The sequence below is a fragment of the Grampus griseus genome (assembly GCF_964374135.1).
Source record: "Grampus griseus genome assembly, chromosome: 8".
In the NCBI taxonomy this organism is placed as follows: domain Eukaryota; kingdom Metazoa; phylum Chordata; class Mammalia; order Artiodactyla; family Delphinidae; genus Grampus; species Grampus griseus.
The window spans coordinates 60,827,424-60,843,907 of record NC_139002.1 but is presented as its reverse complement, the minus strand read 5'-3'; the positions used below and the strand labels follow the sequence as shown (position 1 = coordinate 60,843,907).

The 16,484-nt window shown below is 59.4% G+C and overlaps 1 protein-coding gene and 1 long non-coding RNA gene across 5 annotated transcripts in view; one reads left to right on the top strand and one right to left on the bottom strand.

Moving 5' to 3' along the window:
• The window catches only part of LOC309826528, a 65,573-nt gene extending 64,840 nt beyond the window's left edge, over window positions 1-733 (bottom strand). Inside the window, exons 1-2 of one of the 3 annotated variants that reach the window (XR_014297113.1) lie at window positions 326-731; window positions 117-233 (exon numbers count right to left, since the gene is read on the bottom strand). This is a non-coding gene — a long non-coding RNA (uncharacterized lncRNA). Of the gene's footprint in view, window positions 1-116 lie in introns of all 3 variants that reach the window. The other 2 variants (XR_014297112.1, XR_014297114.1) reach the window with 2 other exon arrangements.
• Window positions 734-2,323: 1,590 nt separating this feature from the next.
• INPPL1 (inositol polyphosphate phosphatase like 1) lies at window positions 2,324-16,424 on the top strand (the record flags this gene model as incomplete). Of its 2 annotated transcripts, XM_082659464.1 has the most annotated exons (28): window positions 2,324-2,520; window positions 5,326-5,389; window positions 5,482-5,632; window positions 5,863-5,983; window positions 6,232-6,372; window positions 6,616-6,709; window positions 6,817-6,906; window positions 7,087-7,185; window positions 7,299-7,449; window positions 7,539-7,645; window positions 7,984-8,086; window positions 8,170-8,366; window positions 8,670-8,787; window positions 9,396-9,492; window positions 9,794-9,932; window positions 10,049-10,148; window positions 10,251-10,339; window positions 10,577-10,658; window positions 10,790-10,879; window positions 11,446-11,559; window positions 11,698-11,786; window positions 12,230-12,317; window positions 12,410-12,565; window positions 12,811-12,889; window positions 12,975-13,115; window positions 14,460-15,132; window positions 15,367-15,500; window positions 15,621-16,422. In XM_082659464.1, the coding sequence occupies 28 exons, from the start codon at window positions 2,324-2,326 to the stop codon at window positions 15,709-15,711; spliced, it is 3,795 nt and encodes a 1,264-aa protein (XP_082515590.1). In that variant the 3' UTR covers window positions 15,712-16,422. The 2 variants fall into 2 exon arrangements, with proteins under 2 accessions (XP_082515590.1, XP_082515589.1); XM_082659463.1 differs by having other exon boundaries at window positions 12,410-12,519; window positions 12,811-13,115; window positions 15,621-16,424.
• Window positions 16,425-16,484: the final 60 nt, after the last annotated feature.

The following is a 16,484-nucleotide window of genomic DNA, read 5'->3' as shown; positions in this document are numbered from 1 at the left end:
GCCCCCAGGAACTGGGCCTGAGTTTATATCTCAGGGTCTCCCCCTTCCCCTTTCCCCCTGGGGAAGCCTTTGTCTCCACATCCCAACCGCAGTTATCGTCAGAGAGGCGCAGGTACCTGTGTGAGAACGCCAGGCAGGAGGTGTCATCAAGCTAGGACGAGAACCCAGAAGTGAAGACTCGTAGTCCAGGTCTCTCCCGCCGCCTCATACCAAGAGGTGACTGATAGGGGAAGCTGGCCACAGATTGGAGGACGAGTTATTGGGTTGCTGGAGGGGTCCTGAGACGCTGTTTACCGTGTGGGTGAGTCTCAGTCACTACATTTACCTAGTCTGGAAGGCCCCACAGACCCCGCTCCACGTCCCAGGCTTTGCTCCAGCTGGGTGAAGTCAATGCACATTTGAAACAGAGAAAGGAGCTCGTCGGAACTGACCCAGACACAGGTTCAATTTAGCAAAGTGAAAGTTCTCTCGCAGGTTAAAGGGGATCCTCCGACAGCGGCCTAAGAGTTGGCAGCAATGGGAGCCAGGCTGGAGGCCTGCGCCTTTAAGGATCCAGGGGGCGGAGGGGCGGGGCAGGAAGCGGACTCCCAGGAGACGCCGCCACCGGCTAGGTCTTTTTGTGGGGAGGGGCGGGCCAGACCCTCCTAAGGACCCCGCCCCCTTTCCGGGAGGCCCAGGGGGCCCTACCGCCCCTTGTGGGAGGGGAAGGGGCCGGGGGTTGTCGGAGCGAGCCTGGTCTAGGGCGCTCCTGGCTCCGCGTCCCGCCCACAGAGGCTCGAGTTTGTTGACTTGGAGGGAGTAGCTGGGATGGGGGCGGGTGCTAATAATACTCGTTCGTTCCATTGCCTCGCTTTACAGTTTACACAGCTGTCACCTTCGTTACTCCTTAATTAATAATAAAAATAGCCGCTGTTCGGGAGCGCCCACTGAATGCCAGGCCCCGTGCGGAGAGCTTTACAAGAACGGTCCTATTGAGTCTGCCCTCATAAAGTTATCCCCATTTTACAGAGCCGGAAGGCGAGGCTCTGAGAGGCGCCGTGACTCGCCCGAGGTCAATCGGCTGGTTAGCGGCTCCGGAATCAAGGCACTGGGCCGGGCGAGGCGGGGCGCGGGTTCTACCCCCGGCTCGGCGGAGAGCCGCGGGGGCGGGGCGGCGGGCGGGGCGGAAGGCGAGGTGGGGGGGTGCGGCGGCAGAGGATGGCCATCTTAAGTGGCCGCTGGGAGTCCAGGGCTGCTTCCCCGGGGAAGGGGGCATCGGAGCAGCCCAGGAGGTGGGGGTCTGAGTACGGCGGCCGGGGCTCTGGGGAGAGGTCGGGAGCCCGGGGGTTTGAGGGAACTTTCTTTTAGATGGGCAAGGAAAGGCCTGATCTCGGGCTGCTGAACCCCTCAAGGCCGGGGCCTGCGGGTATGGGGGATGGTGCCAGGGAACTTGGCCGAGAGGGGGGAAGGGCTCTGCCTGGGCTGAGAGGGGCTGCCAGGGACGGTGCATGGGAATTCGAGGACACTGGACCTCCTCTGGGGGTTTGTGGGGGATCCCCCACGCGGGACTGGGACCCAGTGGACTTTGGGGGTTCAGGTCTAAGTAGGGGCTGGATTTCACGGGAGTTGGGGGTGATGGGGAGAGAGACGGCAGGAGGTTGGTTCATCATGGGATCCTTCGGGGATTTTGGTAACTCGATCCTACGAGTCCGTAGGGGGGCCGAATGGAAAGGATTTGGGGGTGGAATCAGACGTTTATGGGAGTTGGGGGTCATATAATTGTGAGTATTGAAAGGAGGGGGAGGGGATCGGGAATCCCAAAGTGTCGGGGCGCAGGATGGGTTGACTTGGGCTTGGAGGCGGGCGTTAGGAGCTGGATCTTCTCCGGGTGGTGATGGCTGGGCAGGATCATTGTGGGGTTTGGGAGGCCGACCTCCCCTGGGGTTTGGGGGGGTCCCGGCTCCTGCGGGAATGCAGAGGGCAGCTTCCCCGCGGGGAAGAGGGTGAGGGCAGGGGCGGGACGGGCCTTGGGCCGAGCGGTGGGGGTGGGGGCCGGCCGCCCGGCACTGCGCTCCGCTCCTGCCCCTCCCCCGCCGCCTCTGAACAAACTTTTCTTTCTCTTCAAGTTGAGGCCGGCGCTGCTGGCGGCGGCGGCTGCGCGGCAAACCGGGCGGCAAGCGCGGCGGAGCACGGAACCCCGATCCCCGGCTCGGTCCCGCCAGCGGATCATCAGGCTCGGTCCCCAGCCCCGGTACCCGGGCCCGGTCCCAGCGTCAGCGCCGAGCGTCCCAGGGCGGATGGCGCGGGGCGGTGGGCGCGGGCGGCGCTGAACCCTGCCCTGGCCATGGCCTCGGCGTGCGGGGCGCCGGGCCCAGGGGGCGCCGGGCCTGGGGCCGCTCTGGGCAGCCCGGCCCCCGCCTGGTACCACCGCGACCTGAGCCGCGCCGCCGCCGAGGAGCTGCTGGCCCGGGCAGGCCGCGATGGCAGCTTCCTGGTCCGAGACAGCGAGAGCGTGGCGGGAGCCTTCGCGCTCTGCGTCCTGTGAGTGGGGCTGAGGCTCCCGGCGGGCGGGGGCACGGCCCGGGCTTCGTTGAGTGCTGTGGGGAGGGCCCGGGACAGTGGGACGCCTGTGCCCGCCACAGTGGGGGCCTTGGCTCTCTGCTGGGCCTGAGGAAGGATGCCTGGAGCACTTCCTTCCTGCTGTGTGTCTGGGGGCACTTGCTGCGGCACTGAGGGCAGAGTATGCGGGGTCCTGCGGCCCAGGGTCGCTATAATTGGGGAAAGTGTAGCGAGTCTCTGGCAGACCCCCTCAGCCATCCTCCAGGCAGGGGTGAGGATGTGCATCCCACGGTTGTGTGCACTTCTGTTTATGTAGGGATTGGGTGTCTGAGTGGGAGTTGGGGCCAGAGGAACTAATGGGGTGTGTGGGGATGCCCAGCAGCTTCCTTAGGGGGCTTTCTGTTTCCCGGGACTGAGGCTGGGGCCTGCCTGGGTATGTATGACTGCGGCTGGGGACAGGGTGGTGTTGAGAAGGGGAGTGAGGCAGTATGGCTCCCTGTCATTATTTCATGAATCAGTGAGTGAGTGTGTGTGCCCTGGCTCTGGGATCCTGCTGCCCTAGCCCTGAGCTGTGGGTGCTGAGCGTGGGGCTAGGCTTGGCAGCTCTCTGAGTGGGCCTGGTTTTGTGCTTGTACTCATCTGCCGTGCATGGCAGTGGTGTTGGGTGAGTTTGCACTCTCAGTTTTGGAGTCTTCTTCCTGAGCTGCCCCCCTGAGCCCCAGAATCTGACATTGGGTGGGCTCCTGTAGGCCTCTGGAGTGGAGGTGGTGAGTGGGAAGTGGTGGGGCTGCTTTGTTTAGACCTAGTTATGTTCCTCCTCAGGCCCGTGAGCCCTCCCAAGTCCCTATCCCTGTGTCTCTTTCCCTTCTGTTCTCCTCACATCTTTAGGTGTACACTGGCCTAGGCCAGTGGTTCTCAATTGGGGTTGATTTTACCCCTCAGGGGACGTTTGGCAATGTCTGGAGACATTTTTGGTTGTCACAACTGGGATCGTACTACTGGCTCCTAGTGGGTAGAAGCCAGGGTTGCTGCTAAACATCCGACAATGCACAGTACTGTCCCTCACCACAAAGAATTATGTAGTCCAAAATGTCAGTGGTGCTGAGGGTTGAACAACCCTGGCCTAGGCAGTGGACCTGAAGAGGAAGGGGTCCCTCAAGTTTCAGCTTATGTCCCATATCTGAGGCCCAATAGGGGACTGAAGAGGGACAGCCTAGGCAGATGAATAACCTAGAGTCCTGCATGCCAACCCTCTCTGAGGCGTACCCCCTAATTAGGGAGGGGAGGGAGGCAGGTGCTAGATCAGCTGTTGAGTGGGAGGGGGACAGCTGGGCCTGTGTCTGGATGGGAACATTATTGTCCCAGGAGGGAAAAGTCCTGGCTCCATTGCCGGGGAGGGGACGGGTGGGGTGAGGGGCTGTCTGTGTGTGAGGACTTCAGCTTTACCGGCTGACTCTGGTTACTCCCTGCATCTCAGGAACCTGGGAGTGGGTGATCAGAAACATACTTGCTTACCTGTATATGCCACCCACGCATACAGGGGAAACATTCAGGACACAGCCCTGCCCCAGCAGGCGCAGTCAATCCAACCAGCAGGCCCGGATACAGGTCCTGGCCTCCGTCCTGACTTTAAATGCCAGCTCTGCCTTTTACTTACCTTTTACTTGCTCTGTGACCTTAGGCAAATCACTTTTCTACCTTGCGCCTGTTTCCTCTTCTGGAGAAGAGGGATAATAATAATATCTGCCTTAAAACGTGAGGATTAAATGAGATCACGTCTGTAGGACGTTGAGTACCTGACTTGTCACAGAGACAGGACTCAGTTAATGGGATGCTATTACTCTTACAAACACAGACCCACAGTCCAAAAACCAACACACCCAGTCACACACAGATAGCCACACAGTTTGTGCCCAGTGGTCAGGAGAGCCCCTGGACGGGGCTTACCTGAGGGGAGAGGATGGCCCTGTGGCTAGGGTGTAGAGTCTCCTCAAATAGGCATTTGGTCCTCTCTAGTAATACCCACCTCCAACACACACGGCCTAGGTGACCCCCTTTGCAAGCCTGCCCTGAGGTGCGGCTGCAGAGGGATCCTCCACCCCCACTGAGTGCAGCCTGTACCATCCAGGCCAGGCTCAGCTGTCACCTGCTCAGCTGTTGCTACCATCTGTCAGCACCCCTCTTGCCCCTCCTTAGCTTGGGGCTCCTAGAGGCCCACCTCTCCCATAGAGGGCCCCCATGGGTCATCCCAATTTCCTGGTGTCTGGGGAAGGGGGGAGAAAGCCCTAGAATGATATCCTCACACTCCCCCAGCAAAACTATTCCAGACACACCTGACTCCAGCAGAGCCAGACACCAGTGTAAACACAGGCAGCAGGCACACGTGTGATAGCACGTCACCCATGCACGCAGACGGGTTACCCAGGCCTCTGAGGACTCTTACTCTGGCGGGGGGCCCAGACTGGTACCAAAGCCCAGAGGGTCTGTTTAGACAGCTGTGGAGGCCACAAAAGAGCTGCCTGATGCTTCCGGGGCCCTACAGTGGGTGTGGAGTGTATGTAGGCCTGGGGTGGGGGTGGGTGGGTCTGGGCATTCCTGTTCTGCTTGGCACTAGCAGGATAGAGGGGACTGGCCCCATCATTAACCCTGTGCAGCCTGGGCAAACAGCTTTAAGGAAACCTAGACGAGGGGCCTGGGGGCTGAGCCCGCTGGTAGGAGGAAACGGGGTCTTGGGACTTAGACCCCAGCCTGGGGGTGACAGATTCTGATCCCCTGCTCTGCTGTCAGGTATCAGAAGCATGTGCACACATATCGAATTCTCCCTGATGGAGAAGATTTCCTGGCCGTACAGGTAGGAGCTTAGACCCTGACCCCTGACCTTGATTCCAGCCTAAGGTTTGGGACCAGCTGATTGACGCTTCTCCCACTCTTGCTGGCCTGCAGACCTCGCAGGGTGTGCCTGTGCGCCGCTTCCAGACCCTGGGGGAGCTCATCGGCCTGTATGCCCAGCCCAACCAGGGCCTGGTGTGTGCCCTGCTTCTGCCTGTGGAGCGGGAGCGAGAGCCAGACCTGCCGGATGACCGCGATGCCTCAGGTGCTGCCCGGGGTGCGATGTACGAATGCCTTCCCTGCGCCCATCCCCGGCCATTACCTGCGACTTCCCAACCCATCTTCTCAGCCTGACTCCCCTGAAGCCCGCTGCCACTCTCCGTGGTGCCTGGGCCCTTTACCCCTTTCCACGCAAGTCTCTGACAGCCATCGTGTCCCCCGTACTTCACTGAGGGCAGGGGGCTCACACCGCTGCCCACTGGCCCCTGTCCACAGATGGGGAGGATGAGAAGCCCCCACTGCCCCCGCGCTCTGGCTCTACCAGCATTTCTGCCCCCCTCGGGCCCAGCAGCCCCCTGCCAGCCCCTGAGACCCCCACGACTCCGGCTGCTGAGAGGTGAGACCCCAACCCCCTCCTGAGCAGGAAGTCCCTTTCTTCTCTGAGAACTGTGTCCTCACTGAAGGTGGGAAGACCTTTAAGCCCCCAGCCCTCCCCAGGGACCCCCGCCCTGTCTCAGCCCCAGAGGCAGACACCCTGGCCTGTTGTACTATGACTGCCACCTGTACCGTCTCCTCTAGGAATGGGGTGGGGTTGCTGGGACAGGGTCAGCGGGGCCTCCACTGACTTCTTAACCCCTCCTGAAGTGCTCCCAATGGGCTGAGCACTGTCTCGCACGAGTACCTGAAGGGTAGCTACGGGCTGGATCTGGAGGCTGTGCGGGGTGGAGCCAGCAACCTGCCGCACCTCACCCGCACCCTTGCCACCTCATGCCGGAGGCTGCACAGGTACCTGGGACATCCAGCTCCACGCGCTGCACCCTTACCTCTCACCTGTCCTCTCCTGCTGCCTTGCTACACAAATGCCCTGACCTTTGACCTCTGGCCCTGAACCAGGAACCAGCTATTGCCTCCTGACTTTTCCTCGCCTGAACCCTTGTATCCTCTCGGTGGCAGCTGAAGCTACACACTCAGCCCCTCTTCCCTATACTTGGGTCGGGGTGGGGAGTTCTGACCTGATGTTTCCCATAGTGAGGTGGACAAGGTCCTGTCGGGCCTGGAGATCCTGTCCAAGGTGTTTGACCAGCAGAGCTCGCCCATGGTGACCCGCCTTTTGCAGCAGCAGGTGGGATTGTGGAGAGACCTCTGGGGAGTGGGTTCATGTTCTGGTGCTGAGTGGGGTGCCTCCTGCTTGGTGGCCTCACGGACGAGCCTCATTCTTTCTCCCTGCAGAACCCACCACAGACTGGGGAGCAGGAGCTAGAGAGCCTGGTGCTAAAGCTGTCAGTGCTAAAGGACTTCCTGTCAGGCATCCAGAAGAAGGTGCCCCGACCCCTGACCTCTGATCCCTGACCCACTCACCGGTCCCTGGCCACTTGCGTTGCTCTAACTGATCTGAACCCTGAATCTGTAGTTTAGCACTGAGACCCACATCAGCTGTGTCCCTCCCCGCCCCAGCCCTCAGCAAGGCTCCTAACCTTGCCCTGTCCTTGCCCCCTCCAGGCCCTGAAGGCCCTACAGGACATGAGTTCCACAGCACCCCCGACCCCGCTGCAGCCATCCACACGTAAGGCCAAGACCATCCCTGTGCAGGCCTTTGAGGTACATGGTGGGGGGCGGGGGGGAACCTCACAGGGCAAAGAGTGGGTGGAGGTGAAGGGGGTGCTGCCTGCCCCCAGGTCTTTTCAGCAGCCCCTCCACCTCCTGGCCTGTAGGTGAAGCTGGATGTGACCCTGGGTGACCTGACCAAGATTGGGAAGTCACAGAAGTTCACGCTGAGTGTGGACGTGGAGGGTGGGCGGCTGGTGCTACTGCGGAGACAGCGGGACTCACAGGAGGACTGGACGACCTTCACGCATGACCGCAGTGAGCCAGGGCCCACCCTGGGATGGGGGGTGGGGTGGGCCCCTGGGCCTCAGGGCACAGGCTGGTGTGACCCATCCTCCATCCCCTAGTCCGCCAGCTCATTAAGTCCCAGCGGGTCCAGAACAAGTTGGGCGTCGTGTTTGAGAAAGAGAAGGACCGGACACAGCGCAAGGACTTCATCTTTGTCAGCGCCCGGGTGAGCAGCGGGTGGGCCAGGCCACTGGGGGCTGCAGGAGTCCCTGCTGGATGGGAAGAGAGGGAACACGTGATGTAGGCATGCCATCCCTCGTGGTGGGGGCAGTTCTGACGGAGCAGAGAGTGTGTATACTGAGAGTGGGCAGCCTGAGGGTGGATTCAAATATTCATTCAGTGAACGTTTACTGAGCACCTGTTGTATGCTTGAGGAGTGGGTGTATGGTGGTGAGCCAGAGAGGTATGTCCGTCTCCTCCTGGACCTGCCACCTAGCAGGGTGTCCCCGTGGAAGGGGGTTTCCTGGCCACCCACCTGCCCCTGACTGGCTGCTGTCCCCCCAGAAGCGGGAAGCCTTCTGCCAGCTGCTGCAGCTCATGAAGAATAAGCACTCCAAGCAGGACGAGCCCGACATGATCTCCGTCTTCATAGGCACCTGGAACATGGGTCAGGCCCGTGCAGGGGCTGGGGTGGGAGAGAGGAAGGGCCCCATGCAGGGGCCTGACCACCTGCATCCACTCCCCCTCCAGGAAGTGTGCCGCCTCCAAAAAATGTGACATCTTGGTTCACATCGAAGGGTCTGGGGAAGACCCTGGATGAGGTCACGGTGACCATACCCCATGACATCTATGTTTTTGGGACCCAGGAGAACTCGGTGGGCGACCGCGAGTGGCTGGACCTGCTCCGCGGGAGCCTCAAGGAGCTCACAGATCTGGATTACCGCCCGGTGAGGGTCATCCTCTTGTCCAGCCCGCCTCCTCACACACTGCCCCCAACTATCCTGCTTGACCTCATGCACGACCCTGGAGAGCGCTCCCTCTGGTCCCTGGGCATATCCTTTAGGAAGTTTAACTGGAGTCCTTTATGCTATGGGAAGGGCTCTTTCTCTCTGGTCCCTCAGGAAAAAGGGGTGGCAGCCCTTCCTATTTTGTGACTTCCAGAACAGTCTGTAGTATGGGCTGGGCGGGGTGGGGGAGATGTGGACAGTGGCCCAGCTCAGGGCAGGGGTGACCCCGCACCCCTTCCCCAGATTGCCATGCAGTCACTGTGGAACATCAAGGTGGCTGTGCTGGTCAAGCCAGAGCATGAGAACCGCATCAGCCATGTCAGTACATCCAGCGTGAAGACTGGCATCGCCAATACCCTGGGTGAGTAGGGAGGGTGGGGTCCCTCTGTCCACGCTTCTTGCTTCCTCTCCAGCCCAGGGTCCAGGGTCTCCCCCTTTTGGGTAGTCTCAGCTTTCCCATCTATAGAACTCTTTGAACTTTGCAAAGCATGTTCGTATTCTAAATCTCTTCCAGCCCCACCAGGAAGGCAGGGCCAGGATAATTACCTCCATTTCTTAGATGATAAAACTCAGGCCCAGAGTGGTCAAGTGAGCTGTCCAAGGTCACACAGCTAGTACGTGGTAGAGCCCGGCACCTGGCATAGTGCCCAGGTCTCCCTGTTTGCCGTCCAGTGGTCCCTCAGGATAGATTCTGCTCAGAATCTGCAGGTTCTTGCAGCTTCACCATTGGGGTCCCCTGTGACCTCCAGGGGCTCTCTGTTCACACATGCCGACAGACCCAGGCCATCCAGATGGGGCTGCATGTGCCCTGTGTGGACCCCCAGGAAGGCGTGGGTGTGTGTGCAGGGGCCTGCCTGCCTCATGGTATGTGGGGAAGTCGGGAGGATCTTCCCACTGCTGCTTAGACAGGCAGAGGGGAGTCGGGAGCCCACCGGGGGTGACTCAGGCCTTCTTCTGTTGCCCTGACAGGAAACAAGGGGGCCGTGGGTGTCTCCTTCATGTTCAATGGCACCTCGTTTGGCTTTGTGAATTGCCACCTCACCTCGGGAAATGAGAAGACTGCCCGGTGAGGGGGCACCTTCTCAACTGTCTCTTTAGCCTCATCCTCTCTTTGCCAAAGACCTATTCCCTCTCCCATATCCTAGTCTACAGTACATCCTACATCCCTGTCCCCAAGGCCCCCTTCTTCCTTACCTCAACTCAGAACCCCTCTGTCTCTCCCTGACTTTGACCTTGTCCCCAGTTCCTTCCTCTGTTCCCAGGGACCCTGATCCCTGGCCCATCCCTGACCCCAGCCAGAGATGTCTTACCTTCATGCCTGTCCCTGACACCTGACCCTGGAGGCCTCCCCCCACCCCCCACTGTAGACGGAACCAGAACTACCTGGACATCCTGCGGCTGCTCTCGCTGGGTGACCGGCAGCTCAGTGCCTTTGACATCTCTCTGCGTTTCACTCACCTCTTCTGGTTCGGGGACCTCAACTACCGCCTTGACATGGATATACAGGTGTGAGCAGGGCCCAGCAGGTGGCTGGTAGGGAGGCTGGGCTGGGGCCAGGTGGGCTCTCACCTCTGGCTTTGGCTCGAGGGGGAAAGTCTCCAGCCTTTGTGTCCCCACCCCAGGAGATCCTGAACTACATCAGCAGGAAGGAGTTTGAGCCCCTGCTCAGGGTGGACCAGCTCAACCTGGAGCGGGAAAAGCACAAGGTTTTCCTTCGATTCAGTGAGTGTGGGCCCGGCAGGGGGTCCCTGAGGGCCAGGATCCTTGTGGTATCCCTGGGTCTTCCGGGCCCTGACTCCTCCATCCCCCCCCTGCCTTCCCTAGGTGAGGAGGAGATCTCCTTCCCACCCACCTACCGCTATGAGCGGGGTTCCCGGGACACGTACGCCTGGCACAAGCAGAAGCCAACTGGGGTGAGTGAAGAGAAGGAGCTGGGCCTGGGGAGACCCCCCAGGGCTGCAGTGAATCAAGAGTGTGTGTGGGGTCAAGGGTCCAGGCCTCTGCACTTACCGCTCCAGCTTCCGTGGCCCCTTTTGGGGCCTCTGGGGTGCTCCTGCATGTTGTGAGGATCCAAGGAAGGAGGTGGGCGCTGGGGCCACTGTGGTGGGGCCCCAGCTGACCTCTGACCATGCTGCCATCCGCTGCCCCAGGTCCGGACCAACGTGCCTTCATGGTGTGACCGGATTCTCTGGAAGTCCTATCCCGAGACCCACATCATCTGCAATTCCTATGGTCAGAGCCTCCCAGACAGGGTGATGGGTGGTCCTGGGTGGTCACTGACCCAACTCTGCCTCAGCTTTGGGAAGTGCCAGCAGAGAATAAGGAGCTTTCCCCTGAGCCCTCATTCCTACTCCCCTCCCCAGGCTGCACAGATGACATCGTCACCAGCGACCACTCCCCCGTGTTTGGGACATTTGAGGTTGGAGTTACCTCTCAGTTCATCTCCAAGAAAGGTGGCTATTCTGGATGTGCTTGTGGGTGTGGCGTCCATCTGGGTGGCTGCAGGTGCTGGCCTGGGGATGTGCATAGGTTTGAATACATCTAAATGTGTGTGTGTGTGTGTGTGGGTGTGGGTGTGGGTGTTTGGGTGTTTACATGTACATGTAGGAATGTTTCTGAATATGTGATGTGTGAGGGTGTCTGTGTTGCCTGGGTCATCACAGGAGGTACATGCCCAAGAGCGTGAACGTAAACATGTACGTGTGTCTATCTGCCTGGGGCCACTTGAGTACCCGAGTGTGCCTGGTGGTGTGGTGGGTTGTCAGCAGGCATATCCTGCAGGCATTCTGGTCCCTGGTCCTCTCTCAGTCTCTCATCTTGGGTTGTCTGTTTGTCCCAGTCCCAGGTCTGGGCTTTGGGGTCTCGCTACTGGTTGCTTGGGATGGAGGAGGCCCCTCCTGGCCTTCCCTCCTGCTCTGCCAGGGCTGCTGATTCCCTGTCCCAGCACTCAGTCTCTCTATCCCATTCCTTCTGCCACCCTCTCAGCCCTCCTGTCTATATTCCTCCCTTTGCCCCTCAGGGCTCTCAAAGACCTCAGACCAGGCCTACATCGAGTTTGAGAGCATCGAGGCCATTGTGAAGACGGCCAGCCGCACCAAGTTCTTCATTGAGTTCTACTCCACCTGCCTGGAGGGTCAGAGGCGGGGCCCAGGGCTGGGTGTGGGCCACAGGGTATGGGAGGCCCGAGGTGCCCAGAGTGGTCAGCCCTCTAGTTAGAGAGAAGGGAAGCTGAGAGGTGGCGCTCAGTTGGGTGTCCCCCACCCCCACCCAGAGTACAAGAAGAGCTTCGAAAATGATGCCCAGAGCAGTGACAACATCAACTTCCTCAAGGTGCAGTGGTCCTCACGCCAGCTGCCCACGGTGAGGCTTGTGGGTGAGGACACAGAGAGGGAGGTGCAGCAGAGCGCCACCTGGAGCCTGCCTGGGAGGGCGGGCAGAGCCGGCAGCACAGGCTTGTGTGTGGGGTGGGCGTGAGTGAGGATGAGGGCACGTGCTCTGTTTGGGAGAGTGGGGGGAGCCAAGTTGCAGCTGGTTCATTCATTCATTCAATGAATAGCTCTTGAGCCTTTGCTAAACATCAGGTCCTGTGTTGGTCATTGCTGATGCAGAAAATTAATTAATTACAGGGCTGTTAAGTGCTCTGAGAGGCCCATGCAGGATTGTGTCTTCTACCTTATGGATTAGGATCTTTCCTAAGAGTGGATGGGAGTGAGCATGGATGAGCTTGAGGGTGGGGTGAGTGGCGGTGTGGCAGGAGGGGGTGGGTGGGCCTTTGTTCCTCACTGGGCCTCTCTGTGCCCCAGCTCAAGCCCATTCTGGCTGACATCGAGTACCTGCAGGACCAGCACCTCCTGCTCACAGTCAAGTCCATGGACGGCTACGAATCCTATGGTGAGGGTCGAGGGGGGCCAAGGGGCACAGAAAGCCGGGCAGGGCCCTAGAAAGGCTTGGCAGTCTGCTGGTCTGCTCCATCTGCCCTTCAGGGGAGTGCGTGGTGGCGCTCAAGTCCATGATTGGCAGCACGGCCCAGCAGTTCCTGACCTTCCTGTCCCACCGCGGCGAAGAGACAGGCAACATCCGTGGCTCCATGAAGGTGCGGGTGCCCACAGAGCGCCTGGGCACCCGTGAGCGACTCTATGGTGGGGGCCCCATTGGGAGGGGTGTGGGGCATAAGACGGGGTGGTGTGGGCGGGTCTAGGAGGGGAGGACCAGGGCTGCAGGGAGGGCATGTTGGAATCCCTGGAACATTTGGCAGTTCTGCAGCCAGGTCTGGGGGTGGGCCTGCCCTAAGGAGTAGCTGGGAAGGGGCTAGCAGCCCACTGGGGTGTCTGTGGGATGCAGGACCCCAAGTCTCCTTTGAGTCTCCTTTCCCTTCCTCCCCCAGAGTGGATCAGCATTGATAAGGATGAGGCAGGAGCAAAGAGCAAAGCCCCCTCTGTGTCCCGAGGCAGCCAGGAGCCCAGGTGAGCTGGGGCTGTGTGGTGTGCTACGTGAGGGGTGCCCGGTCAGCCCCTACTTCACCTCTCCTCCCCTGTGCACCCCTGGCAGGTCAGGGAGCCGCAAGCCAGCCTCCGGAGAGGCCTCCTGTCCACTCTCCAAGTTATTTGAAGAACCAGAGAAACCACCACCAACTGGGAGGCCCCCAGCCCCACCTCGAGCTGCTCCCCGGGAGGAGCCCTTGACCCCCAGGTGAGAGAAGGAAACTGTCACCCCCTGACTTTATCCATCGCTGTGCGTGGCTCTCAGGGCCAGCTTGGGGATCACCTGCTGCTTGGCTGCTCTGCTGCCACATGGCCGGGGGTGCCAGGGCCCTACGCTCGTGGCCACTGGCCAGCCAGGCCTCCTGAAGGTGTGGCTCTCTGGTCAAAGGGAGCACAGTCAGCCTTTCCTCTCAATCCTGCCTTAAAAAATAGAATTAGAAATTGTTTCTGCAACAGCTCCCTCTGTGTAAACACTTAACTTGAGCCTTCTGTTTGGGGATAGGCCTTCATCTCAGCACGGATTTCCCTAGGGGTGTTCTATGGACCACTGTCCTACAAGATGCCCCCGCTGGTAACTGGTTTGTTGTCAAATGAGTTTGGGAAATGGTTGTTGCTAGATTCTTTTCTTAGATATTCCCAGTGCACAATAGTATCAGCAAAAGCTCTGAGCATGTGGACAGGAAGGAAATCCTTTTTCAACTCTGTTGAATATAGTTTCCCAAACTTAATGGGCCAGGAAACTTTTCCATGCAATAACTATTAATATCCTGGGGCACTACAGTTGACCCTTGAACATGGCAGGGGTTAGGGGTGTATAACTTAGAGTCATCCCTCTGTATCCCCAGTTCTTCCATATCTGCAGTTCCACATCCACGGGTTCAACCATTGTGGCTTGTAGATCATGTAGTGTTGCAGTACTGAAAAAAATCTGCGTGTGAGTGGACCCGTGCAGTTCAAGCCCGTGTTGTTCAATGGTCAACTGTAGTATTCTGTGGATCATACTTTGGGAAAGTGAGGCTTGCTTTTTAATTATATCCAATTGTTACTTGAACGTAAATAAAAACTGCTGGTGTGTTTTCAGTCATCTTCAGCTGTTATCAGTCACCTTGGTTTTATCTCTAGGCTTGAGTAAAACTAACCTGAATCCCTGAGTAAGATTCCCCAGTAGATCGGCCTCAGATGCCTCCAGAGGCTTTCCGAATCTGGCTGGTCATTCTCATTGAAGGCTTTTATTGTCCTTCCTTCTGGCCTCTGTTTTCACCCATTTACGCTCAGCTTTCACCGTTACAAAATCAAAAAAGATTGCAGAATCTTAGCGAGTAAGGCAAGGAAGTTTAGGGGTTATCCATTCAACTCCCCTGTCTCCCCAGTTTTAGAGATGAGGACCCCAAGGGACAGAGAGGGAAAGTGATGTGCTCAAGGTCACGTGCAAGTCTAGGACCGGGGCTTACGTCTCCTGACTCGCAGTCCAGTTCTCCTTCCACTGCACCCACCCACCGCCTTCCCTTTGGGTTGCTGGGTCCTGATTTAGTTATTCTGCTCCCAAACCCAGGTTGAAGCCAGAGGGCGCTCCAGAGCTGGAAGGGGTGGTGGCGCCCTCACCTAAGAACAGCTTCAATAACCCTGCTTACTACGTCCTTGAAGGGGTCCCACACCAGCTGCTGCCCCCGGAGCCACCCTCGCCTGCCAGGGCCCCTGTCCCACCTGCCACCAAGAACAAAGTGGCCATCACAGTGCCTGCTCCGCAGCTTGGGCGCCACCGGCCTCCCCGTGTGGGAGAGGGAAGCTCATCAGATGAAGAGTCTGGGGGCACACTGCCCCCTCCAGACTTTCCACCCCCACCTCTGCCGGATTCGGCCATCTTCCTGCCCCCCAGCCTGGATCCTTTGCCAGGGCCAGTGATCCGGGGCCGCAGTGCGGGTGAGGCCCGTGGCCCACCACCTCCCAAGGCCCATCCAAGACCCCCACTGCCCCCAGGCCCCTCACCCACCAGCACTTTCCTGGGGGAGGCAGCCAGTGGGGATGACCGCTCCTGCTCAGTGCTGCAGATGGCCAAGACATTGAGTGAGGTGGACTACGCTCCTGCTGGGCCTGGCCGCTCCGTGCTCCTGCCAGGACCCCTGGAGCTGCAGCCGCCCCGGGGACTGCCCTCGGACTATGGCCGGCCTCTCAGCTTCCCTCCACCTCGCATCCGAGAGAGCATTCAGGAGGACCTGGCAGAAGAGGTATGTGCACCAGGGGTGGCTGTCGGTGTGTGCTTGCCCATGGGTCGTGGTATACTTTTACTTCATTCAGCACTCAGTGGTGTTGCCTCTGCCCTGAGCTGGGCACTGGGGAGGAGTTGGAGGTCATATGAATCAGCCCCGCTCCTGGCCTCTCTCCCCACCCCAGAGCAAGCGGTAGAATGTTGCTGTGTGAGGCACCCTCAGTGCTCTCTCTGACGTGCCCTATTCCCTCAGGCTCCGTGCCCGCAGGTCGGGCGGTCTGGTGGGCTGGGCGAGGCAGGCATGGGAGCCTGGCTGCGGGCCATCGGCTTGGAGCGCTATGAGGAGGGCCTGGTGCACAATGGCTGGGACGACCTGGAGTTTCTCAGGTGGGGGCGGGGCTGGAGGTGGACGGGGGTGGGGGGGTGGGGGTGGGGCTGGCCTCGGGGGCGGAGCTACGGGCTCTCTGGACCACCTCGCCCTTCTCCCAGCGTCTTTTACCCCTACAGCGACATCACCGAAGAAGATCTGGAGGAAGCTGGGGTGCAGGACCCGGCTCACAAGCGCCTCCTTCTGGACACCCTGCAGCTCAGCAAGTGATCGCGGTGGCACTGCGAAGCTAAGAACTGAGCGCCTCTACCTGCCCTTGAAGGCCCAGCCAGAGCTCCGGAGTTGAAAAAGTTACGAGCGGGCGGGGCAGTACTTCTCTGCCTATTTATTGGGGATCTGCGTTCCCTACTGCCCAATCATTTGGAATGCCCTAGTTAGGACATCCTGCCCCTCACCTTTTAGAGTCAGGGCCCAGGAGGTCAGTTGCCGTGGTTACCGAGGATCTTGGTTATTCTGGTGCTGTCCTCCCTTTCTGGACCCCTTCTCCAGCCCCAGGGAGGCCATGGGGTCCATATGGGTACGTCGTGGGCCCCCACTCTCACCGTTGTTCCTGCTGCCCTCCACCTGGCCTGAACCACAGGTGGAGGGGCTCGGCTAGGACCTCTCCCAACCCCCATTCTGGGGGGTGTCCGTCCGGAAATGAAGGAATAGCCCGAGAACTGGGCTAGGGTTTATTTAAGCTTTTCTGTATGGGCTTAGGGAGGGCGGGCACTTTAATGTTATGGGGGCCGGTTTAGGTGGGGGGGAATAATTTTGGCCATAAAGCGCCAGTTTGCTTAGATTTGTCTCCTGGTCTGTACCGCCCTGCCCTGGGGCTGTGTGGCAGCTCAGGGTTCCTCGCTGGTCACAAGGGGAACCGGTCTCTTGCAGGTAGCCTGTCCCCATCGTGGGTACTCAGAAGGGTTGCCGGTGTGCTGTCTTCAATAAATTAAGTTTTATTTGGATTGAGCAAAACTCACCTCAATAAATTACAGGTTTTTCAA